This window comes from Centroberyx gerrardi, chromosome 9, assembly GCF_048128805.1.
Source record: "Centroberyx gerrardi isolate f3 chromosome 9, fCenGer3.hap1.cur.20231027, whole genome shotgun sequence".
Taxonomy (NCBI): domain Eukaryota; kingdom Metazoa; phylum Chordata; class Actinopteri; order Beryciformes; family Berycidae; genus Centroberyx; species Centroberyx gerrardi.
In genome coordinates, this window is record NC_136005.1 from 18,553,654 (window position 1) to 18,579,525 (window position 25,872).

The 25,872-nt window shown below is 39.5% G+C and overlaps 1 protein-coding gene across 3 annotated transcripts in view; it reads right to left on the reverse strand.

The window, feature by feature from the left end:
• Window positions 1–25,872, reverse strand: part of lpp (LIM domain containing preferred translocation partner in lipoma) — a 136,191-nt gene that overhangs the window by 56,323 nt on the left and 53,996 nt on the right. For all 3 annotated transcript variants that reach the window (XM_078285698.1, XM_071923447.2, XM_071923446.2), the window contains exons 5-6: window positions 17,114–17,211; window positions 13,600–13,722 (exon numbers count right to left, since the gene is read on the reverse strand). In XM_078285698.1, the coding sequence (XP_078141824.1) occupies window positions 13,600–13,722; window positions 17,114–17,211 (221 nt within the window). The remainder of the gene's footprint in view (window positions 1–13,599; window positions 13,723–17,113; window positions 17,212–25,872) is intronic.

Consider the following 25,872-nt stretch of genomic DNA (forward strand, 5'->3'; position numbering starts at 1 on the left):
TATTCATACAAAGCTGATGCTCGTGACTGTTGGCATTACTGTCTGCAGTATCTGTCCATCTCAGCAGTTATGACCATGGAAAAATCCCCAATCAACACTAAAAGATCCTCTAATCTTCCCTCCACTCTGAGTCTCCTTGTCACTAAAGCAACGCAGAATCAGGCACAATAGGCACATTAAACACATTAAACACAATCCCTTAGCCTCAGTACAGTCATGCAATTGAGGGTATCAGTTCTCTACTTAAAAATAGTTCCAGATAAGGCACATTAAATATGATTAAACAATGTCTCTCTGAAATGCAGCAAGACCTCCAGCTGTTTTGAACTATCTTTCTTTTGCAGATAAAGTGTGTTATACACATATCCAGAACTTTTTGCCTGCTGTATCTCACAAAGATCTGTTTCTTTTTTTGCTCCTTCAAGTGACAGTTGCATTACAACCCCAGTCATGCAAAGTCTTTAGCAAATGAATATCTCAAAAATGTTTCATACAAATTACATTAAATGTTTAATGGATGCCCTGGATCTCTTTTGTCCTGAACAACTACTACTACTACTAATAATAATAATGGTAATAGTATCAAATCCCCTTTCTGTGCTTTCTGCATGTAGTTCTATAATGTTTAAGTACTCCATGGAGCACGTCCTTGGACAGGGTTTTAGCCTGTAAGGCATTATATTGAAATAATAAGAATAAAAGAACTAAATTAATATGCATTCTTTATAATGAAAAACACACTACTACTACTACTACTACTACTACCACCAATAATAATAATAATGCATGCAGTAATGTCATAATTAAAGTATTGGCTATGATTTGCTGCAGAATTAATGATACTGTACTCATAGTTCACTTTAGCCAGTAAATACAGACTGTTTTACTGTTTGCTTGTAAAAAGGTTTTAAGTGTCAACTGTAAATCCTCCTGGATATAAGGACAGGCAGGAGGCTTTTGTCTAAACAATCCCTCATAACAATATCTACAGGACGATTCCCAGTGGTATTCCACTTTATTTGTGAAATACCCATGCACATCTGCAAGAATAGCTCTCCCATCTACAGCTATCTTTTTTGGCATGTCTACTTTTCTGGAAGGATGGGAGAGACAGGAGTTGATGTGTGTGACATAGGTAATGAGCCTGACTGTAATCCACTGACTGGCCCCATTTTTATGATTTTCCCCAATATAGAATAAGAGCAAACACTACCAGATAAAATGTCACATATTATGTATATATTTTGTTTGGAGTATGTGCAAAGTATACCAAAAACTATACACATGAGAGCCAGACTGTAAATGACCAAGGACACCGTAACATTATCTAAGGATATGGGGACTTTTTGGTTTGGAATTGCTAGCACTACTATGGGATACAACGCATGTAGGTGTAACAGCTCAAATTAAAATTCAACAGTTCCACAATATCAGTTTCCAGTTCTCCATGTTGTTTCTCTTGATTATCACAGATTACAATATTGGTTGTATGGCTTCTAACATTGGAAGAATTGGTCCCATTGGTAGAATGTTCACAAATACAGCCTGAAAGGGAAATACTGATATAGATGTTATATAGATAGATATTTCAAATAAATGGACAAAGAAACAACACAAATTAATAGATAGTGCTTGTGAAAATAAAGATGTGCAATGAACTCTATTGGAATTTAAAAACCTATCAATGTACAACTGCCAACGACAGTGTAATGCAATCATCATGACTGAATATGTGCAAGAGCGGCAGTCCTACTACTGTGTTACTTGGTGTGTCGAAAGGTCACACACTGCTTTAACATACTTTACTTTTTACTCTACTCTTTGCTCGACAAAGCCGTTATGGATTCTCTGAAGATGAAATATTCAAGGAACGTTTTTGTTTTTCAAGTCTCAAAAGAGTATGAATGTAAAAGGTCTTCTTGCTGTTTGTCTCTAGAGAGCGGGTACTCCATCCTATCCAAGTAATCCATCAGTGACACAGTATACAGTGACTACAGACATCTTAAAATGCAGGGAGAGATGTGAGAGTGCAGCATGAGCCAGGTAGCGTACCCATGCAGTCGCACGTACTTGGTATGCGTACCCACTGGTACCACCAAGACACCCCCAAGACGACGGAGTTGAACATCCAGTCCATGCTTCAACATTCAGAGTTATGTAATCCCCTGAAAACTGGGTTTCAGAAGAAAAGTATGTAATATTGCTAGTATGATGTAATAACATCATACAAAGTAGGGCGCATTACTCACTGATGCAACTAAAAAATCATTTTCTGGGCTACTGTGTGAAAAAAATAAAAGTCCCTGAGAGTCACCAATAGTGGCGCTTCTGCAGGCTATCTTTATAACGGAGGGAAATGTGTATTTTGCAGCTATCACACAGCAGAAACTGATTCTTTAATTCTCCTCCTGTGGTACTACAGGCCAATCCTGCCACACACCCTGACGCAACCCTGCACTTGGGTTTCTGTGCGATCATGACCCCCTCCTGCTCCAGGAGGTCATATTCAGTTGTAAATGTCCTTCGCTTACGTCAATGTCATCAGTCGCAGAGATGGGCAATTGTAACTCTTCTGTCAGAGGCTCTGTGTGTGTGTGTGTGTGTGTGCATGTGTGTGTGTATGCTTGCACACGTTATAGGGAAGAGGGATAATGTGCAATGACAGCAGTTGATGGTAAGCCTTTTAGCATTGTTACTAGGAGGGCTAGCTTCATGATGTAAAGAGGCAGGTTACATTGACAGTCACAGCTTCCTGGCTCAAACAAAATTTGTCATTGGTTCACCCTGTTAATAAAAGACAAAGGGGTGATACTATGCGGTTTATTAGACTAACGAACATTGACGGAACACATTGACTGCCTACGGGCATGCTCCTCTCTCCACAGTTGGCTGCCCCTGTCAAAACTCAGAACCTGCTGCCAGATTGACCTTAAGGTCAACGGACGCCACTGGCACTGTGGCAACATCTCTGCTCCATGCAGCAACACAGCAATCAGGGAGAACAGCAACATACAAAACAAACAGAGAGAAAAAGTTAAACACCACAAAGCCCTATAATTACCGGGTTGGAGTGTCATCTTGATGCAATTCTCTTAACCCCTTGGAGATAGGCTGCATAAACACATGGTCACACAGTCATGTAGACAGTGCCCTAAAGAGTAAAATATCCATTGCAAAAAATAGCTGCCTATGGCCATGACCTTTTATCAGGAATCAACGAGGCTGGCTAGCATACCAGTCCTGTGACATGGGTAGAGGATGTGTAGAGGCTGGCAATGACTACTGCCATCTTTTCTGTGTTTGCTGTCATTATAGGAGAAAAGCAGAAAATGTAAACTCCCACTCTGGCTTTGAAATTTGCAGATGGTAAATTTGTTTTGTTTAACTTTGTGATAACTGCCACTAACTGCAATTAGCCATTTGCATTTCACTATGACCTCTTTCAAATTTCATTATCAGCCATAAGACAAACAAGCATTGATGACTAAAATGTTGAGTGCCACTAGACATCTACTGATCACCTGTGTACCATATTGATTAAAGATTGTTCCACACCTTAAGAAAAGCTTAATGGAAATTGTCTCAGTTAGTGCTGCTGCAGCTGAAATTGGAGAAGAGCATTCCTCTCCTTATACAGTAACCTATTCTTATCTCTAGCTTATCTGAAGGGCAATACCGCTCAATTTAAGATTTCACAACCACCTTTAACCATTCTGTCCCAAAACTGGAAACCAGACAAACAAAATTTTAATCCTGATGCACAGCCTGGAGCAGCTGTAATGACAATACAAAGCTGATTTTGTGAACTCATATGATGTTTCCCATAAGTTTTACAGAGAGAGAGAGAGAGAGAGAGAGAGAGAGAGAGAGAGAGAGAGAGAGAGAGAGAGAGAGAGAGAGATAGAGAGAGAGAGAGAGAGAGAGAGAGACTGTGTACAGAACGTCTTGGCAACTTCACAATGACTTCTGTAAGTGTAATAATAACATTTCTAACCATCTAAATGTTCACTGCTCTTACCATGTATAAAGAAACGTATCCATCATAAATGTCATTCAGCTATTGTGGAACGCTGTCAATGACAAAGATTAGATGAGTACAGAAGATACAGTATAGATTATATAATTTGAATACATATTTAATAAACATGAATCCATATTTATTAAATTAAATTAATTAATTAAATAATTGATAAATATTTCTCTCTCTTTCTCTCTCTCTCTCTCTCCCTCTCTCTGTATATATATATATATATATATATATATATAATATTTATTTATAATCCGCAACTCAACCAATTCAAGGGGCAGTTAGGGTTCATTCAACCTGACAACACCTTTTTAACCAATTAAATTCAGATTAAAAATAAGATTCCTCTTACTACATCAACTCCTCTATGAACAAAATGTTTAAAATATAAAAAAAATAGATGCACTGGAAAAAACTCCAACATATTTGGCTGCTTTTTACATGCATACATCTCCTTGAAACAAATAGAGTAGGATCCTCTGACACCTGAGACATCAAACGAATATAACCAGCCAGACACGTACGTTTATGACTGTACCATTAAAATGTTTACAGAGCTTTATACGGCTGAACAACGCCACTTCAAACCAGGTAAACATGGCCTACAAATGACCTGTGCAACTACCCTCAAGGGCCATATCAAAGAGTCCTCTTGATGTTGTGTTGTTGGTTGTAGCAATGAGTGTTAAGAGTGGAAACGTAGAGTATTAAGTATTAGCACCTTCTGCCAGCTGCATATTCACAGGAATGCAGATGATGATTGAAAAAATAATAATATAGATGCAAACAGAAAGATTTAGGGCTCCACTGGTACTGTAACATGAGAAAATGGGCATTAGGACCAACAGGATGGTCTACATTGTTAGTCAGACTGCCCAGCATCTGGATGATATTGAATATACATGCAGTGCCTTCAGAAAGTATACAACCCTTAACTTTTTCAGCATTTTGTTGTGTTGCAGCGTGAATTCATATTGGATTCAATTGAGAGTATTTGGCAACAATCTACACAAAATGTACTACAATGGCAAAGTGAAAACATGTTTTTAAAAATGTTTGCAAATCTATTGAAAATGAAATACAGAAATATCTCATCTAAATAAGGATTTGACCCTCTGAGTCAGTACTTTGTAGAGCAATTACAACTCTGAGTTTTCTTGGATACATCTGTATCAGTTTGGCAGATCTGGATTTGGGGAATTTCTCCCATTCTTCCTTACAGTTGGATGAGAAGCATCTGTCAACCACTATCTCCAAGTCATTCCATAGATCATTAATAGGATTCAAGGCTGGGCTTTGGCTGGGACCCTCAAGGATTTTAACGGTCTTGCTGTGAAACCAAGAATTGTGGATTTGGCTGTGAGCTTAGTGTCACTGTCCTGTTGGAACATAGACTGTCACCCAAATCTACAGTCTTTGGCACTCTGAAGCAGGTTCTCCTCAAGAAGGTCCCTGGATTTGGCTCCATCCATTATTCCCGCTATGCTTACAAGTTTCTCCAACATATATTGGAAGACAAAAAAATGCAACACTGCATACACCAATTCCTTCATTCGTCCTCACCTATACTGTAGCTTACATGATGTGCTCTGGCACCTCCATCTATTTAACAGCTGTTGCTGCTGTTCTTACAGACTGGTACCGATGGTTGGAACAGAGGATAAGGGCGTTCTGAACTGTATCTGCTTACAGTAGGATCTCACACACGAGGCATGTCACGCACAGCATGAAAGCACTGGCAAACCAGAGACGGCAGACCTTTTAACTAATATAGGTGATCACTGCTTAAAACAATGATGCTAAATGATTTTGGCATGCTTTTTCATTTCGCTACCTGCTGTGTGCTTATGTTTAGTGCAATGAGCTGAAGCATTGATGTAGTGCATGCTGCACTGCCTTGCCTCCCTCTAAATTGTTGCAGCTAGTTGATGTATGAATTAGAACTTTTTGAATTTATTTAGTTCTGTGTCCAGTCATGCAAGCAGGACCCATCCCGCAAAGGAATTATTTGGACACATTATAGAAACATGCGAAAACAATGTACAGTAATTCATTGGCTATCAAGAACTCATGGTTAAGGATGGATTTCCTAGCATCTCACATTTCAACACAGTTTGGCACATGGTTAGACCTGGTATAAAATATGTGCATTGTTACTATATGTAAATTCATGCACACTAAATTCAGTTCTGCACCCCTCATGAGCATGCAGGCATGCAGACTTCGGGTGTAAGAGTCATGATGACGGGTTCCTGAAGGGGAGGAAGAGCTGACATGGTGAGGCAGCCCCTTGAGAAGCCACCAGAGTTTCAGCCTCATGAGGGGAGCAGCAGAAAGGTCACCAGCCCTATCACACTCTCAGGGAGCTAACACAGTGCCGGGGTGGTCTAGAGTTTGCATTCTCCCCAATCATTCAACAGACGCCATGATCAGTGGGAGACTTGGGAGCAGGCAGCAAGGGCCTATCATTCTGCCATGTTGTGACAGCGAGTGCCAGCCTCGATGCTCTGCCTGTTGAGAGATGGGAGTGTCACGGCATGGCTTGACTGGCACAGTGTGAAGTGAGGCCTCCTCGGGGCACTCGTGTGGAAGGATCCATCTCAGCAGCGTTGCAAGCACTCAGCTTCAGCTAAACTGTGTCAGTAGACTTCAATATTGCCCATCTGCTTTGTATGGGCTTGATAACTTATTACACAAACACAAGCCGCTTGACGCCAAGTAAAAATATAAACAAGCAGACCAACATGTCTGACACTATGGCTTCTCTGCTGACAGAGAAGTGATAGTCGCGTGTTTCCTTTCTCTCTGGTACTCTGGTACTGCCAGTAATGTAAACACAAACTCTTATGCTGTAGGGACATATGAGAAGAAAAGGCAGCTGTGATGAAGTGGATTTGCAGTAAAACTATTTGAAAATAAATAAATAAAATACACCTATGTGACTGAATGCTGGGTCCTTTTAGCAATCATGGATTTCTGTGCTGTTTCAAAATATTAAGCTGTCACATGTTTTTATTTCTTCTACCGATCAGTGTGGGTCGATCAATTTAACAAAAAAAGAGAAGTCACCAATGAAATTCTGTAGCAGGGTCATCTCTGTTAAAATTTTGGCCTCAGGATTAGACCTTTCAAAGCACGAAAAAACAATAAATATCAACCATACTCTACTGGAAGGGTCAATCAACTTTAAGCATGAACTGAAACAAACTCGTACATTTACAAAAGAATATAAAACAGAATGTGGGCGTTAATGGACAGAGGCACTGCTCTTGGTGATCCTCTCTGGCTCTACCTTGCACCCAAGCAGGGAAAGGAAAAAAAAAAAAAGAAAAGAAAAAAGTCACTAAATGGATGCATGTAACATTGTGAGGGATCTTAACATACAGTAGAACCACAGCCTTGTACGGCTAGTTAGGCTTAGTCAATGTGATCCAGACGATCCCAAAAACACTATCTAAAGGCTGTATGGCATCCACAGTGGCTCATTGAATCCACGGTTAAACAATGTACACATAATCTCAAAGTCCATGTACAGGTCACTGCCCCTTTCCTTAGTGACACAACAGTGCCCAACAGCCTTTTCCATGTCATCTTTCTAGACAGCATTAACAATTGCACATTTCAGTTTCCTGCATGGATCAACACAAACAAGAGATGGCTTCAATGCGCTCTGCTGACTGTTAATTGAGGTGGAACTATGACTGTAAGTGAGTCACACGTCTCTGGTCCCAGAAGTTCTGGCACTGCTAGAAGGCAGCCTGGTGATAGCTGAGTAGCTCTATCTCCTTAAATCCATCTGGAAGGATACCTCTACCTCAGTTGGACCGCCCCACATTCCCCCACCATGATATAGCTCATCTGGATAAGTTAACCACCATGGTAAGTGTACATCATTTTGGGAGCTGAGGCTTTCAATCTTTTATTTATTATGCTGCACATTATCATTTCCCAGTGTGGATGAAACAGATAGCAAACCCTTTTAATTTCATCTTAAATCTTATCACACCAGATTGAACCAGATCAGGACGAGGTGCAGCCTTAAACGGAGACCGTGCATCCGAGTTTCACTGGGCAATAATGTCACTGCTAAATGTGGAGACATTTTTTTTTAACTTGGTTACAAAATGAATTGGTTATAGATAAGTAGCACATCAGCACAATATACACTTTTTTCTCAAGAGCTTGTGGGACATATTCATTGCATGATGATGAAATTACTGCCATTCATTCCAGTAATGCAAGTGTGAATACCATCATAATATGCTGATAAGACTAAATAAAGCCTAACTTGTCTTGAGTCCTGGGGGTGGGGCATTACTAACAACTCTGTTTAATGGGTCTTTCTTTTGAGAAATCAGAATGCCTTATTGATCAGGTACTGTATAATGATGCAGAAAGTAAAACAGTTACATTTTACTTTAAGTAGAAAGTAGAAAAGGAGAGCTGCACAACAGCATGTATTTTTCAAGCACAAATTAGCGGAGCATAATTGCTAATTTTCAGCCTGATGCATGCAGGTGGCCAGAATGGGCCAAAATGGAGGAAGAACCAGTTAGATATTGGACAAAACATGATATGTACAGTATGCAAATTTACTGTAAACCACTTCAGAATCTGTCAGTGAAAGCCACAACATCTGAAAGAGCTTTATATGGCATGCGACCAAGGAGGGACTGCACAGACTCAATTTATGAGGAGGTATAATGGAGGCAACTATAAACTCAGAGAGAGGGAAAGAGAGAGAGAAGAGAGAACAAAGAGAGAGACAGTAATAAGAGAGAGAGAGGGGGGTGGGGTGGGGGGTGCTTGTGTTTAAAAAGTATCTAATAAAAAGCTGATGGCCTTTAATGCACAAAGCAAATAAAGGCCTAGAGATAGTGTCGCTGGAATGAACCAGTACAATGAGCTAGTATTATAGAGATTTTGCCTCTGACACGTAATGCAGTGTAACACAGACTGACACACTTGCTTTTGCAGCCAAATCGACTTAACAGTGATACACTGGCATCATTGAATGGGTGTTGTTACTCATTTGAAGCCGAGTTCATAGAGGTTAATTTAAAAGCGGGACCTACTATAGATGTCCTCTTCGACTCTGATTAAACAAATACATTGTTGATTGATTCAACAAATTATACCCTAAGATATGGCCGCGCTTGCGTAGGGTTTAATGTACTAATACACATTAATATTCTTGAGGTCTGAAGGCAGAGTAAAGCAATTAGCTCAACTGAGAGAAACCACTAATTATACTTCCTCTATTAGCATCCAGTGATAGCCTTCCATTCTCACTGCCATACTTAGTTTTCATGTTGTTAATGATGACCTAGAGGCACATACCCTGGATAGAAAAATAAAAAAGATCCTGATATTGAAATGCTATTGACAATGTACACAGTAAAGCCCCCACTGGAGGTTGTTGACTCTCAGTAGGTGGGATGGTGATGAGATTTATGTTTGATTACTAGAAACGCCGCGAAGAGGTCAGTGTGAAATAAGAGGTCATGGCAGTCAACTTTCCCGTAGCCTCCACCAAAGCACTGCCACTGCTCTGGTGCTTGATGAGCGCACTATTTTGACACTCATCTGGGCCTCCTTGTTAACTCCCCCCAACAGATCTGATATGCTTGGACAGGCCTGCACTGCACATTAGCGGGGCTAGTTGGGCTCGGATTGCAGCACTAGCGCACTCGCAGGCTTTAGCATGAACGAGCGCTCTTGTCTCTTCTCCAGCCCCATGCCAGACTTAAGATTGAGGAAAAAAACGGTTTCTGAATCTTAAAACACGGGTCTCAAACCAGCCTCAGCCAAGAGTGCCTGCAGCCTCCCGGCCCTCCATGCCACATGGTTTGAGACCCCTGTCTTAGAAAAACGACTATTTTTCTCTTTGTTCAGCAGAATGTCAGATTTAGCCTTTAAGTCTTAAGCAACAAGATGATACACCCTTGTGATGTAAAACTAGTCAATGGCAAATTTAGTAAAATATTATGTAATTTCTGTAAAGGGAACATATTTTTATTACCTCAATGCATTCATGATTCAAGTCTGGTATCTCAAGAAACAGAGAATAAAAAGAATAACAGTATTATCAGATTTGATTTAATATCTGATGTTGTGGGATAATGCAAACAATTTGCAACACAAACTTAGTTAACTGTGTCAAATAACAAATGGCATCTAAGATGGAATTGGGGAGAGAACAAATGGGAATTATATAATGATCACATTTCATTACCCACTGTTATGCCAGGGAGAATACCAACTAAAGCAAACAAAATTGTTTTGATGTCTGTGAACCGTCGGTGCTGGCTGAATGTTTGCAGGAATGCTACTCAGATTTTTATGAATGAGCAACAACGTCCAGTTCAATTTCGTCTGCGAGGCAAGCACACAGAGGGTCCCCTCGCCGCTTCCAAACTTCACATCGGAAGGAAGATTCCACTCCCAGCAGCTTGAAAGGGAGAGCACAGGGTGGCCTATTGATTTTGGAAAGCTGGCTCTGTAATTGCTTGCACACAGAAAGCTGTAAATCAAGACCACTCGTTACTCTTTGCTTATACAAGCGGAAGATTACAGTGGAGCAGTTCTGCCAATGCTGGGGTATGAAACCTGGCCCATTACACAAGACTAGCGTTATGTTGTAGAATAATGCATTGAAAGAGCCCCAGCAAGGACTGACAGGAGCAGCTGGATAGGGGAAAAGGTCAACCAGAGTTAATCAGCTAGAATCAGCATCAGCTGAGGAGAGAGAGTAATAGTGTGAGCGTGTGTGTGTCTGTGTGTGTGTGTGTGTGTGTACAGGCTGGTAAAGCTGCAAAAATAAACAAACAAATGGAGAGCTAAATCTTTTCCATGTACAAAAACCTCATAGACAGAAGGCACAGCAAGAGCTAAAAAGACATCATGATGCTGCTGAAGATGCACATGATACTGACTGCTCTCTTAGAATGAAATGAGAAGGCTTATTCAACAAAATGTTTGATGCATAAAATTTCATGATAAATACATTCTAAGGAAAATTGCGCAATTAACAAATCTAATGATACTTGCTAATAAAAGTATACAGAGTCTCTTGAGACACAGGTGCTGTGGGTTCTGACCCGTAACACCAACAGTTTGCTACAGGTAGCGATAAAAATAAACACGCGGTGACTCCGACCCCCTATAGGGAGAAAGACAGCCATACATTAGCGGGAGTAAGGCCATTCACCCACTCATCCGCAGGCTCGGCTCTCACAGAGCTGCACAGGTGCACATCAATTTTTCAACCCATATTGACAAAAGCTTTCAGACTCCTTCTCTAACATGTACTGCTCACAAGTTTTTCCCGACAAAGATCTGCACTTATACTATATTTTATTTAGGAACAAACCTGCATAACCTGCATTTCAGGAGCTGATAGCTCCAAATCCTAAAAAAAGTGTTTGCTTTGTGTGCATGTCTCTGCATGTGTACATGTGTGTGTGTGTGTGTGTGTGTGTGTGAGTAAGAAAGTGAGACAGAAAGAGAGAAAAAGAGAGAAAGAGAAAGATGTTTTCACAGAGTCGTATAACTGGCCGTACTGTAGCTTCTTTCACGTACATCTGCTCTGAATCAAAACAGTGATGTTCCCCCAGAGTGTGAAAATTCATGACCTTGTAACCCTGACAGCTAGCTGTATGCATCAGATATATGAAGTGGGCTACGCACAGGAATCACAACCGTTTCTCCCTTTAGCTTTGTCCGCTGATCTGGGAAGAGCCTACAAATCCTGCTGAAAGTAAATCCAATGAGCCAAAGAGGGTTCAGACACAATCGAAAATAATGCCAAATAATGGTCACGCAGTATTTCTCCATGGGGGCAATATACAAGGAAAAGTACTGGCCATGGTAAGCAAGTGGGTGCTGTGCCAAGTGACCATGTCGCCCCACAGGTCAGGCAAAGGAGAGCAGCAGGCAAAGGGAGTGAATGTCAGGCCATCTGGGAGGCCTCTCCTGTCTGCCTGATCCTGTGTGGTTCCAGCAGCAAGGCCCCGAATAGGAGCTGCAAGTTCTGTATCTATGGAGAGCAGGACCTAGCTCAGACAGCTATTGGCCCTTGGAGACTATAGCATATTATTGTACAACAGACTGTTGCAATGTGATTGGTCGAAAAGGTGTTTAACCACGCTTTAGGAGCACATAATTTCATGTTATTACGTTGTTCACGTCAGAATCCATGAGCACATTCGCTTGCCACCACACTAAGCATACTAGAAATCAGCAAATCTGATTTTACTTATTGCCTTTAACATCTATCATTTCAGAACCACATCCTTCACTTCTTTTCGATCTGTATCCGCTATCTTTCCACTGTGCGGTGCAATAATTTTCCCTTTGTGTGTTTCCTCCCAGTATGCCTGCCTCATTTTACTCCCTCTAACCAGAGAGCTAGGAGTCACTAAACCAAGGGGCGTACACACTCGCAACCAACAGTCTACGTGTGAAGCACAGACAAACACTGGCACTTTCTTGTCTTTGATACACATCCCCCACATATCGCTCTGACTACTTATGAGGCTAACTTTGCTAGTCTTCCAAAATCGGATAAGTGTCATTTTGCCCAGTTTTAATGTGCATTCTACTAGTCTGAAAAAGACACCAACAGTTTACAGATGTGTGGACTGTTGTGAAAGGTGAAATGTTTCAAGGATGCTCTCTTTCACACCTAACACACCCAAATCACCATTTGACAAAACAAAAGAAGTAAGAAAACAGGCAAGTGGATGTACATACGTCTTATATTAGAAATGTACAGATCAAAAATTCAGAGAAGAAAATGTATGACTGCAGCAGAAAATGTATGACCCTAGCCCTGCTGTCAATTTCAGTTTTTGTTGTTCTTAAGCATGCTTTCTTTAAAAAAAACAAAAAAACAGACAGCATGCATACAACTAAACAGTGGATAATATACAGAGTGAACGCTGTAATACCCTTGAGGATTTTCTTTACTGTGATTTGGGTACATGGGGGACGCCAACGTAGCCGCATCAGCATCATATCTATAGTCCTTGCAGAGAAAGCCCTCTTAGGTATTACTGCTATATCTCATAGGAGATATGATCTGCATGGTGTCGAAAACCCCTCAGAGCTTTCCTACTCCAAACACAATTGGTTAGGTTTTTTTATCTGCCTGTCCTACATTTATTGTGTGTCAAACAATTTAGTTAACTGCCCAAGGCTTTGACTTTTTGAAGTTGCTCTTAATATGATTTAATATCTAATGACTAATGATATAGGTCAAGACTCATTTTGTTATTAATGCCCAACGTTTTCAAAAACTACAACATACTATACTGTTTCCTGTAGAAATCAAATTTGCTTTCCACATGTCTAAAAAATGAATGAAACCATTATTGACATTTGTGGCATTTTCACACAATGGCTCCTGCCGTCTTTTTTTAACATAGCTGGTACATCAGTTCTTGTTTAAAAGCCATCTTCCTACAAACCATGGTGTCGTCGAATTTTCGTTCAGGTTTGTATGCTTGGTGCAGAGTATAGAGTTTTAGGTGTAGTGTAGTTTAAGTGTTTGGAGTTAAGTGGTTTCGTACTTGTGTGCTCCGTGGCTTGTAGGGCGAGCTGCTCTCCAGGTCTGCCAGGATACTGGTGAGGGAGTCAATCTCAGCATCCAGACTAGAGCGTCTCTCCTCCAGGGTTTTCTCTGGTCCTTTCATCTGCAAGCAAACATCACATGTGCAGTACAGCGAGTGAACTCATGAAAACATGTAATGCTGTAATGCCACTTACTTAAGTTACTACTAGCTGCAATCAAAATGTTAAGGACAGATATTCATCCTTCACATAGATGGATCACTCTGACTCTCTGCTGTACTGATGCATTCTCTCCCGCTTTACTATTCAATCCTTTTCACAGTACTTACAGGTTGGATTACACTTTCTGAGTGCATGTTTCACCTTGACCTTAGACAATCCTTTTGAAAGCCACACATCAATAGGAGAGACTCCTCTCTGAGAAAACTGCAGTGAGGAATAAGAAGCAACGTATTGTCTGAAAGACAACTCTCCTAATGCAGTGCACTATTCACCTCCTGCTTTTCAGTGCACTTGAATTTACAGTATCTTATTCTTCATGCATTATTCATCAAGTTCTCATCCAGCACTATTTCAAACAAAAAAGGTCAATTCTTTACTAAAATTGAAATTGTTCGATTGTACAATAAATATTTTTATTTATGTATTTTAGTCTGAAACATAGACTTCATAAATTAAGATAATAAGTATTATGCCAATTTTTACTTAATTTGTTTATCATCAGAGGAAGCTTGAATGGTTAAATAACTGGATTGTTCCAGCAATCTGATACCTCACTAATTTATTCATCATATCTTCTATTCCACCTTGGAGAAACCACAACTTCAATGTATGAAAAAGGCACACAACAATTTCTTTGCAAAAAATTGTTGCACCAATGAATACATAATCTGAGAAGTAAGAAAAATGATTTGACCATTAGTGACACAAGGTTTTCTACACCCAAAATTCCAGGGAATTTCTCTATGCAATGACAGATATATTTTTAGTCTTCTGAACTATGCTGCAACTGCAAGAAGACTGCTTGCGATTGCCTGCGGGGGCTTTTGAGTTGGCTGGATCAGTGACTGCTTCTTATTCTAATGTTATGTGTTTGGATTACCTGTCACAATCTATTACAGGCAGCGTTTGCCTCCATTTGGAGCATAGCTGCTGCTTAAAACATCTAAGGCAATCATGAGTGGGGTAAACAAAGCAAAACACTAATGGCTTGTCTCAAATCAACAAAAGAAAAACAGGCAAACTTGTTTAACAGTGATAACGAGGAGGATGAAAGGAAAAATTGCAAGACTGAATTGCATATCATTGTGATGTATTGGGATTTGTTGTTTAGGGCTTTATAATGTGGACAATAGAAGTGAATGTACAGCAGCAAAAGAATACTGAACCCCTGATGAGAGCGAGCTGCTTTTGTTGTGCCGTCTCCTTCTGCTAAACGTTTCGGCATAAGCATGTCATTGTGCAGACGTCATTTTCATATAAAAAAGGGTAATAAAGACAAAGGAATATTGCGTCCTGTCAAAGAGGCAAAGACTTGAGCCAAGAAAATACCATTTATTCATTGATGTATTCATTCAGTATGCGTAATTTCCCTATTGATGCGCAGGAAAGAAGGTACAAAGACATTTCGATTGCATATCAATCCATTTCTGTGAAAGGCGCCTAGAGTTGGAGAGGTCCGCTCTAGCTGCAGGACACATAATTAGGATACAAAGGGCTTATTAAGGAATTAAGTTTCATTCCCAAGGTGATTCTAAAGCCAACACAATAGGAGAGCAAAAAGTTATAGATGAAAACAGTGAAGTACATTTCAAAGTAATGAGGCGCTTAATTTGTTATGTAAGTCCATGCTTCAAATGTTATTCACTTCTACTGCCTATACTGTTAAGAAGAAAAAAGAGTAAAAGTGTAAGTTAGAGGTAGATGTGGAAGGAAACTATAACTCTTTAATACTTGCATCTCTTTCTTTGTTACCATGTTCAATTACAGGGAATATATAAATATAGTCGAGCTAATATTTGATTATTCATGTTTGCTTGCACACTCAGACCTCTTCCTCTTATTAGTTCCACATAAACGCAGAAATTATTTAACACCCCATTTTCATTCATGAAAGATGTAGTAAATTAGAATAAGCAGAAAGGTCCTACACACTCACTGTAACACTGTTTATTTCCCCTAAAGACTATCTGGAAACCTTCTGTAACAAGTCTAAATGGGAAATATAACAAAAGCATAACTATAAAGGTGTAACGATTCTACTGCTTGGCCATTATAATTTGATTGAAAATGAGATGTGACTCCATAAAATGAACTATAAGAGAATGTATTTGTGTAGATGTAACCCCTATGTCCTCCTTTGCACAAGTTTGCAGATCCAGTGAAATTATTATAATTTAGTCGGTTAACGCCTGAGGAGTGTAATGGTTATTTGTATAATTTGTAATAACTGCTCTAGTGCCCCTTTCTCTATGCACAGTCAACTCTCATAAGGTTGAGGGGGCGTGTCCCTGTCAACATGCTTGACACCACCCACTTTTTGTTGGACATTGTGTCCAAAGTGGAAGCTTCTATGGTACAATCAGCTTAAGTAAATTTGGGTAGTAAATCATGTCAAATTCCATGTCAAATAGAAAGTACAAGCCAAGGATTATCAACACATACTGTAGGTCTCTCTCTCCCTCTTTCTGTCTGTCTCATTCACTCAACCGCACACATAGACCAGATCTACTGTATGTCTCGCTTTTTGACCACCATGTCCACTTAATGTAGTCTGGTGAAAATGACAAATGATTGACAATTATACTTTTGTTTTGGTAATTTTACATTAACATGCCTTTACAACAACATGCCCTGAAACAACACCATGAAATTAGGAAATTTGATTATCATTGTACTGGACCTTTAAAAATAATTTTATGATTACAAGAGTAGTCACCACATGAACAGACATACTAATGCCTTGGTTCAGTGTTCTCCTATTTCCATACATGTGTAGGAACAGCAGTAAACTTATATAAAATATGTAATATTCTGTCTTCAAAACTACTAGAAGGAGCGTTAATATAGGCTATAAAACAAGTCAGATCAAAAGAGAGTTGAAGAGAGATTTTTTTTTTTTTTTTCCATGTTTGCATTGAACAAAGGAATGTGAAGCGCCTGGAGGATTTCACAGCAGAGGTCAAGCGCTGAGAGTGTCAGTCAGATTACACAGGCCAGATATCCCAGGAGGGCCAAATGCCTGTGGGTATTATGACCAGCTATCCAGAAGAAAGTGACCAGGGTCCGCCAATAGGTGTCAGCCTTCTATGGCTGCTGTGTAAGGTCTGTCCCCAAATAAAGCAAATAAGTGGCTGCATAGACAGGACCCTCACTTCATAGTAACTAGAGCATTCAGAACTGCAAGTCTCTGCAGTTATCTGGATCACAAACGGACAGACAGCTTTGCAGGACTTGGTACTTGAACTCAACAATATTAATCACAATCAAGACGATATAATATCAATGTCTCACCTGATACTCGTATGAGTTCATTGGTGGAGGAGGGAAGGAACCTGGGGATGGGAGACCACTTGACTCGTCAGCAGGTGGCGGAGGGGGAGGGTAGTCCACTGGGATGTAGACACACACACACACACACACACACACGCGGCAAGAGAAACAAAAAAAGGATATTAAACACTTCCCCTTTTTTATCCTGCATTCAAACTGTCACAATTCCAGAGAAACTACAGTATACGAGCGACAACAAATGCACAAGGTTGATAGTGAGTTGATGAGAAATACTCATCAAAATTTATATTTTAAAATAATGTTGTTAATGCTGTTCAATCAAATCAGACATTCACAAAGAGGTTATACAGTACATCAGAGTCTAATTTATATATGTTCGTCACACAAAAGAGAGGAAAAATAGGGAGGAAGGGACAAAGAAATGGAGACTCATCATCCCACACCAATGGATTGACACACATAATTGCAACAATTTGGTTAACTAAGAAGTCCTAATCTGGAGTAAGCATGTGTTTTTTCCTGAGATTGGAAATGTAAATGTTGTGTTACAAATGGGTTAGACTAGGTGTTTGTTCTGCCAGGAGAAGAGAAACAAGCCAAATTTGTAGTTCTAAAGTCCACACTAATCCAAGGATTGCATCCAACCACATGTTTCAGACAGGATAAGAAGTTACGTGCCAAATTAAATTCTGATTTGGCTTCTCGCGGCATAGGACTTAAGATTGAATCATTTGACCGTGTACTTCTAAGTACCAAACCAGACATGAGCTTTGCAAATTAAAGGCTTTTATGAGACGTAATGGGAATTTGTTCCAATGCTAAGACTTTGATGAGTCCTGTTCAGAAATTCCATTTGCTTTCCATGGCTTTTATCTGTTTTCATTAGAATCTAATTGATGTCATCAATGTAGTTTATCCAAGTCTGCTGACCAAATTAATTAAGCGTTTTCAGTTGCCTCTGAAAAAAGAAAAAAAAAAAAAAAAAAAAAAAAGGAGGGAGAGAAACAGTGCAGCGTGGTTAAAATCGGACACGTCTGCGTCTTGAGCATTACAACATTTCAGAAATTGTGAGCATGGCATTAAACATTCCCTCTGGGCGCTTGAAGCCTCCATGTGAATTGTTTATATAATAACCTTGTGACCTCCACTAAAACTCCACAGTGTAACAGCTCCTCTAAACCTCTGGGAAAGAAAATAAAATCTGCTGCTCAACAGCAAGACTCTACCCCGGTCCTCCCTCCCCTGCAACGACGCGCGCTCCTGCACATATCCTTCTGCCACAATATAAGTCACTTGTAAGTTGTGGCTTACACAAAATTAAAACATTAAGTTGCATGTACGTTTCTCTCTAACATCAAAGTTGTTTTGGATTTATCATTTCAGGAAACATGAGAGTTGTAAATGTTTCAGAGATGCATGTTTTATTGAAAAGGTCTTGCAGTAATGTATGTGGAGCAGTGGAGAGCAGGAGCTGGGAGTGCATAAGGGTCATTAAGCATCTTTGCTTAAAGGACAGTTCCGTTTATTTTCAACCTGGGCCTTATTTTCCTGGCTTTTGCCGTCATGCCGATCGATACTGATAAAAATTTTGTCAATTACCTCACTGTACAGTTACGTATCTGTCAGTGTGCATCGCTCACACACTTCCTTAATTACTCTGCTGGCTGCCAGTCTTCTGCCACATTTCCATCATATTGGAAGAAGCAGAAGAATGGGATTTTGTTGCTTCAATTGAATTAGTAGCTTGAATTTAAAATCAACCATGAACAGGAGGTATAGCTCGCTTCTCGTAAGTACGGTTGATTGCATTAGTGTGAATATAACTGATAATTTTGATTTTATTACCTTGGACTGCCGACATCGGTGGATTCCCTGCTATGTTTATCATTTGTGTTGACACACTGCAATTTGTGACGCCATGTGGGAGATATCAGAGCCCGCAAAAAACTTCCCACAAAACCTACTTGTAATTACCACTAGGAGGCTGAGGTGAATGGTTTTTCCCAGTTGGAAGTTCGTAAAAATCTGATATGATGTGAATGTGGCATCAGAGTACTTGACCTTTGTACCAAATAACACACCTAATACCGCAATATCCTCAAATTTCAAGCCATGGAAAATCAAATGTAGGCATTGGAGTGTGAGTGTTATTGTGTGGAAAGGAACATGTTTTGGGGGCTTTTGGATTGACTGTTTTAAGTTTCCCTTTGCCCCATTGGAGTGTATTGGAAAGCACCGCTCCCTGCAAACTGAGATACGTCGCTCTACAGCGAAGTAATTGATGAAATTTTGATCAGAATCGATCGGCATGATGGAAAAAATAAGGAAAATAAGGCCCAGGTTGAACATAACAGGAATTATCCTTCAAGGTATGCAGCTCAGACATCAGAAACAAGTGTCCCCATGAGCCCAGTGCAGTGTAGACATTAGTGTTATTTCGACTAGGATATTAATTGCCATTAAGTGTGTCTGGGAAGCTGAGAGCAGACAAGTGTAGCCTATGGGATACAGCAATGAAGATGCACTGCTATGGGCCTCTAATAGCCACTGATCTTGAAAACATAAGAAGAATTAGAAGCAAACATAGCTGTCTGTCAAGTGATTCATCAGACTGAGAAGAAGGAGTTGATCATGATAACACGACAGCTCTGCTCTCATAAGCTGCATTTGCTAAAACTCACAACCCTCCAATAAGCCTTCACTGGCTGTGGATACATTCTGACGGTCACTTGCAAATGCTAACAGAGAAGCCATCAATGTGTAATTTATATACGTTCCCACGAGCTTGCTCAAGAACACTGTCACAATTTCTGACTTCTAGCAATACAGATATTCGCTGTGTCACAGCGCAACAGAGCGACTACCCATGAATACTTACAGAAGGAACTAGGACCACACTAAGAGAAAAACAAGGTGTTAAAAACATTGTCATAAACTGAAATACAATAAAAACAAAACTGAAAAAAGTTAAACTGAATTAAAACTTCTTGTTTTCGTCTTTTTGTTAATGTGCAGGGTAAACAAGAGAATGAATGAACTCTACCACGAGATGACGCTCTCCTGTAGACCGACTTGTTGCCCTCAGAGCGTCTCTTGCTCTCAGAGGAAGTGCCAGTGTTGCCAAAGATATCGCCGTTTGAACAACTCATGTCAAAAATGCTTGGGAGAAAACACCTGTTTGAGTCCTGTGTCGCATTATTTTGAACTAAATGGTCTGAATTCAAATTGCTGTAGAGTCTGCTAGTGAATTTCAACTGTGCAGCATGAAACCAAGTGGTCCCAACTTTAAGTTGTGTGAGAGAATAAAGAACCACATATGTTATTAAACAACATTGTTAAAAACAGAAATGATGTGCAAGAGATGTTTTAAGATATTTTTAGCACTATGATGATGTTGGCGAATTCATCCAATTAGCACCAGAGTAATATGTGCCTGCACCTGTCAGGATGAAGCCTAGAAACCCAGTTTAACCATCTCTCTGCACAGCCATGGATGGGTGAAATTAACCAAACTGAGTCAGTAAGAGGAGAGTTTCGTACACCACTAAGGAACTCAAATCTACTTCTATGAATCAGGAAATATCTCATCATACAGCCGTTTGAGTATTATTCCTTTTATTTTACTAGAATATTTGTTGTGTATGTATGTTGTTTTGGGGGTAAATAAACTACAAATTCCTCCGGTGGCAGAGGATTATCAAGAATGCAGACAATTAGTCTTAAAAATGTAACAATGGAAGGCATATCTCAAATGATTATGTCTTTCAAACCAGCAACTTGCACTCTTTGGCCCTTTTATGACAAAAATGTGTTACTGAGCTCCTTCCAATTCCTGGTCAACCAATATGTTCGATCACAGATTACATTCTGTCCTCTTGATTGAAGCGAAATTCATTCAAGGTTGTGGTTATTAAGCCTGTGCTTGAGAAACACAACCTTTATCAAAATAGTCTTAAAAACACTTCCCCAGGCCCCTGTCCAATTTACCATTTCTGTCTAAGACTCTTGGGAAAGTGGGTGCATATTGTTTTCTGATTATTTGAATGTTTAATGGTATATATTAGACCCTGTAGTCTACATTTAAATCTCAGCATCACAATGGGACAGCTCTCATCAAAGTTTTTAATTATCTTGTTGCATCACATCATAATTCTATATTCATTCTAATACTCTTTAACCAGAGTGGCACTTTTGACATTGTAGGGAATAAAATCCTGTTTCAAATTCACAAATACCATTGGGCTCCATGGATCAGCCTTCTTATGGTCTCGATCTACCTCAACAAACATGTCATTGAATATAAATAATGTGTGTCTCGTTTGACAACTCCCTGGTTAAGTAAGGGGTTCCACAGGGTTCAGTGTTTGGTCTCCTAGTCTTATACTGACATTATCTTACACAGTGACATTATCTGTAGATATATCAAGAATTCTACTTTGCTATGGGAAAAAGCAATACCTAAAGCTAATCTTTCATTGCATTTATTGCATTAACATGCGTTTTTCCTTATCCAGATAAGATACAGATTGCATTTTAATACCAGGTGTAAATGGGGTCTAAAATATGGACGATCCAGTCCATATTTATATTATCCATAAAAGTGTTTATCATTTTGGTAGGTCATAGACATAAAAAAGAAAAGAAAGAGAAGCCGCACTCTCATAACTCCGATGCGTCAGTTTACATTTAATACATCAATGATTCGGCATCAATTGCAGGATAAGAGTCATTTCTTCATTTTGGTAACCACAATGGGTAGCGTAAACGTCACTTTTCAAACGGTGGATATCTCATTTTGGAACAAAACTATTCATGTCAGATTTCACTACAAAGCAGATGATACACAACTCAGGCAAAACTCAACTACAATCAATTTTAAGGGATCCTGACACAAGTTTGAAAATCCATTTTTAGTTCTACTAATGAAAAAAAAAAGACAGATTTGAGAAAACAGAAATTTTCAGTCACAATTCTGTTTCTACCAAGGCCCTTCAGGCAGAAATAATGAAGATAAAACACTAGGCAGTGATTTGAAAAGTGCTATATAAATAAAGATTATGATTATGATTATTATTCACTCAAAGTCACATTTGATTCTATATCAGTGCAGATAGTTGAATGTTCAAGATGGCTAGAATTCTACAGTGAGTCCTATACATTATCTGACAACAATACTCTACTTTAAAAGTGGAGGACAATATAGTCATGACTCACAGTACAGTTGGAAGAGACATTTAACCGAAATCTTTCATTGGTCTGACACTTTCTTCCGCAGGAAACTGAAAAAATGATTCACGCTTTTGTCATATCCATATGAGTTCAATGCAGCTGCACTAAAACTGTCAATAATGTACAATTTGTCCAAAAATCTGTAGCTAAAATCCAGGCTGGAACCAGGAGGACTGCTAATCTGGGATCACAACGCTGGCTCTCTGTGAGATAGTGAGTTGATTTTAAAGTCCTTCTGCTTACTTGTAACATTATGTTGACTTGCCTCCTTGCTTCACTATTCCTGCGCAAAGAGGCCAGGCTTTTAATTATCCCTGCCATTTGTAATAAATCAAAATGTGGAGGGTCCTTCTCATTCAGAGGAATCATCCAAGGCAACAGTCTGCCTACTCACAAAAAGACTCACCCTCACTGGTGTAGTGTGTCCGATAACAAATGCCCCTCTCTTACCACAATTTCTGCATCTTTGGTTCGTTTATCAGATGGTCACATTTTTAACAAACCTCCATTCAAATATTTTCATCCTTGGTGAATTGTGCTGAGATTTTGTTTGTAAAAATGCACTTTAAACTGAAATAAACCTGGCTTGTGTACGCAGCCTTGGATTTACAGCATACAGTATCTTATCGATGTACCACGACTCTCATCAATCTCAACACTGGTTTGAGCAGTTAAGAGCTTTTTGTTCTAAGGGGTTTTGCACAGGCAGTCATGTTCCAAACCAGTATGAGCTAAGCTGAGTGAACATGGCTTCTGTGCTGTGAATGAAGCTGGCTCCATTTGTGACAATAGGGAGTTGAAGGCTCCAAGTGAGCACTAATGAGAGAAGCAGCAGGAACACCTACTTGATACGACAAATTCCCCTCTCTTTATTGAGCAATTACTTTTAAGTAGCTGCTTTGTGAACAAGGAATCCTAATCAGTAATTAAAGTTATTTGAGAGGCCATAAGAGGTATAATTGGTTATCGGGAACTAGAGTACTGTTAGGAGGATGATAAAGGGGTGGAGATGGATCCAGCTGCGAAACATGGAGCAAGATTAAACATTGTTTTTTTCAAATAAGTGATACATTTATACACACACTCAAAGTACTGTATGCGACTAAATTAAACAATAAACTAAACAATAAATTGCAATATGGTGCAATAGTCGCTTATACTTAAATGTACTTGTGTAATCTGTTTGAAACTTTGTATTGTGTTGTGAAGTGGCATTCCCTTTGAATATGATCACAAATTCAGTTAACAAAAAGGACAAACAGTACGTATTGTTATGGACAACAAGCTTCCAGGATTCCAAAATGAATTAGAGCATTTTGTTTTATAAAAAAAATGTTTTATGAAACCTTCCCAGATGCAGATGTGTGTTCTGTAAGTAGTTCTCTATATCCTGTGTGTGTTTAGTGCGATTGCTATGGATTAGTAGATTCTTTGGGGGAAGAGGATTGTACACTGGAGGTTGAGCATATGTTTATATATTCACATGTGCGCAATATTATCTGAATTACACGTGTGTGTGTGTGTGTGTGTGTGTGTGTGTGTGTCTGTAAGCATTGTCCATCTGGCCTTTTAGGACTTATGACAAAGCTTGGCACAGAATGTAACTGCCTTCCACAGCAATGCATCAAACAATTCAGTGAAGGAAGCATTTTTCAACGCCAGAGCACAAGGGGATGACACTGAAGAAACCTCAAACACAGGGAGTCAGTTTACTCCCATCACTGAAAAGAACCACACGTTGCTTGCCTGTGTGTTTGGGTGCACACAGCACATAGATTATCTCCCCTCATCTGAACTTGAGTTATTGCTGAAAGCTTGAGTTGCTAGTGTCTGTTACCATTTACACATACTGCAGTAAGCAAAAATAAGTGCAGGAGCCCCTCTGACAGTGGGGGTCCACACACGTCACGTGATGCTGACAGCTCTATTACAGAGTAGCATTGCAGCCCCGGCAAGGTATCGGGATGCTCAGTTAAGTAAGAATTTCTGCTGTATACCTGACTGTAAAACAAAGCTGCACAAATACCAAAGGTGTTTTTTTATATTTCCACAAATCTGTAATCTGACAAGAAAATAAGCAGTTGAAAGTAGTCCTTAGCTTACAATAAAATCACTATTTAGAAAGACAGAAATGGCTATACTTCATATTCATATTCAGTAGCAAAAACCTATAATCCCTTCCAGACAAAATGGACAAAGTGTTTTAAGACCAGGGTGTCATTTTGTATGTTTTATCTCCACACAGCCCATTCCAAATGCGCTGTGGCAGCGAGGTTGAGAGCACATTGTTTTGACATAATTATGGAGCAGTTTTATTCTACCTTCCGCTGGAGAAGAGCAGCTGAGCCCTGCTCTTAATTAGCAGTGATATGTATAGAGGAGTGATTTATGACTTCATTTGGTTGGAGATGCAAGGGATGGATTTGAGGTCTTTGGAGATATGCTTGTTTTAAGTGTAAAGGAGCAGATCAAATTGGCTTCTGCCGTATAAAGTAGGATTCCCATAAGACGGGAAATTGAGTTTAAGAATAATAGAAGGATTACATTATTGTATAAAACCAAAGAAACAAATACTGTGAGGAGGTGAAGGGTTTAAAATCCAAGCAAGCCTTTTCATGTAAATATGATATTTGAAACAATGCACTGAACAATCTGTGCCTTAAAATGAGATGTTGAGTAAGGTTTGCTGATGACTTAAAGGATGATTCATCAAAGCTGGTAAGAGGAGCTTTGCTGTCATTTCTTATTGACAAATGGGAGAGTGTAAGAGAAGCCTCTTCGGCAGAAAATCCAGACAGTCAAGTGCTGAACCAAACTTCAGCCACTACTGCTGTGTACATTCAGTAAGGCAGAGTTTCATGACATTAAACCTCTCTAAGTTACTCTCAGGCATGCTGAGGACCTATGGTAATGTAAGCTGGTTATTCTACACCTAAAGTGTCAAAGGTTAGGTGAGGTAGCTGGGCTTACAGTAAGTTTATCTGAGGACACAGGAGACCCGCTGGACCTGAACATTTAACTTCCTTCTCATGGCCGAATATCCTATTAAAAAGGTTCAAGCAGTCAAACCTTTGAGGTATATTATTATGTTAACAAGTACAGATCCTGCACAGTCCCACAGTGCATTTATGGTGATTACATATAGGCATAATTATTTTATTTCAATGTGATCTCAGCTCTCTGGCTCCTTAGTTCATCAGTTGTCTAAATGTCTTTTATGGAGAACGCTTTAACTACTTTAACATTAGGCTTGTTCACGCTAGCAACTGCGCTTATAACATATTATATACTTAGATGGAAGCACTGTGAGATTTATCATAAAATGCCAAAGTATGTCTTGTCTTATGATCATAACAAGCACGTAATTCATAATAAACTGTGACCAGTTTGGTGTTAAATTGACTTACTTGGGATCTCTGGCGTGGCAAACATGCTTTACCAGCTGAGCTAAAGTCAAACAAACAAATAAGCTTGACCTTTTTGGGACCAACTGACTGACCAACCAGACGACAGAGTGACTTATATTAGCT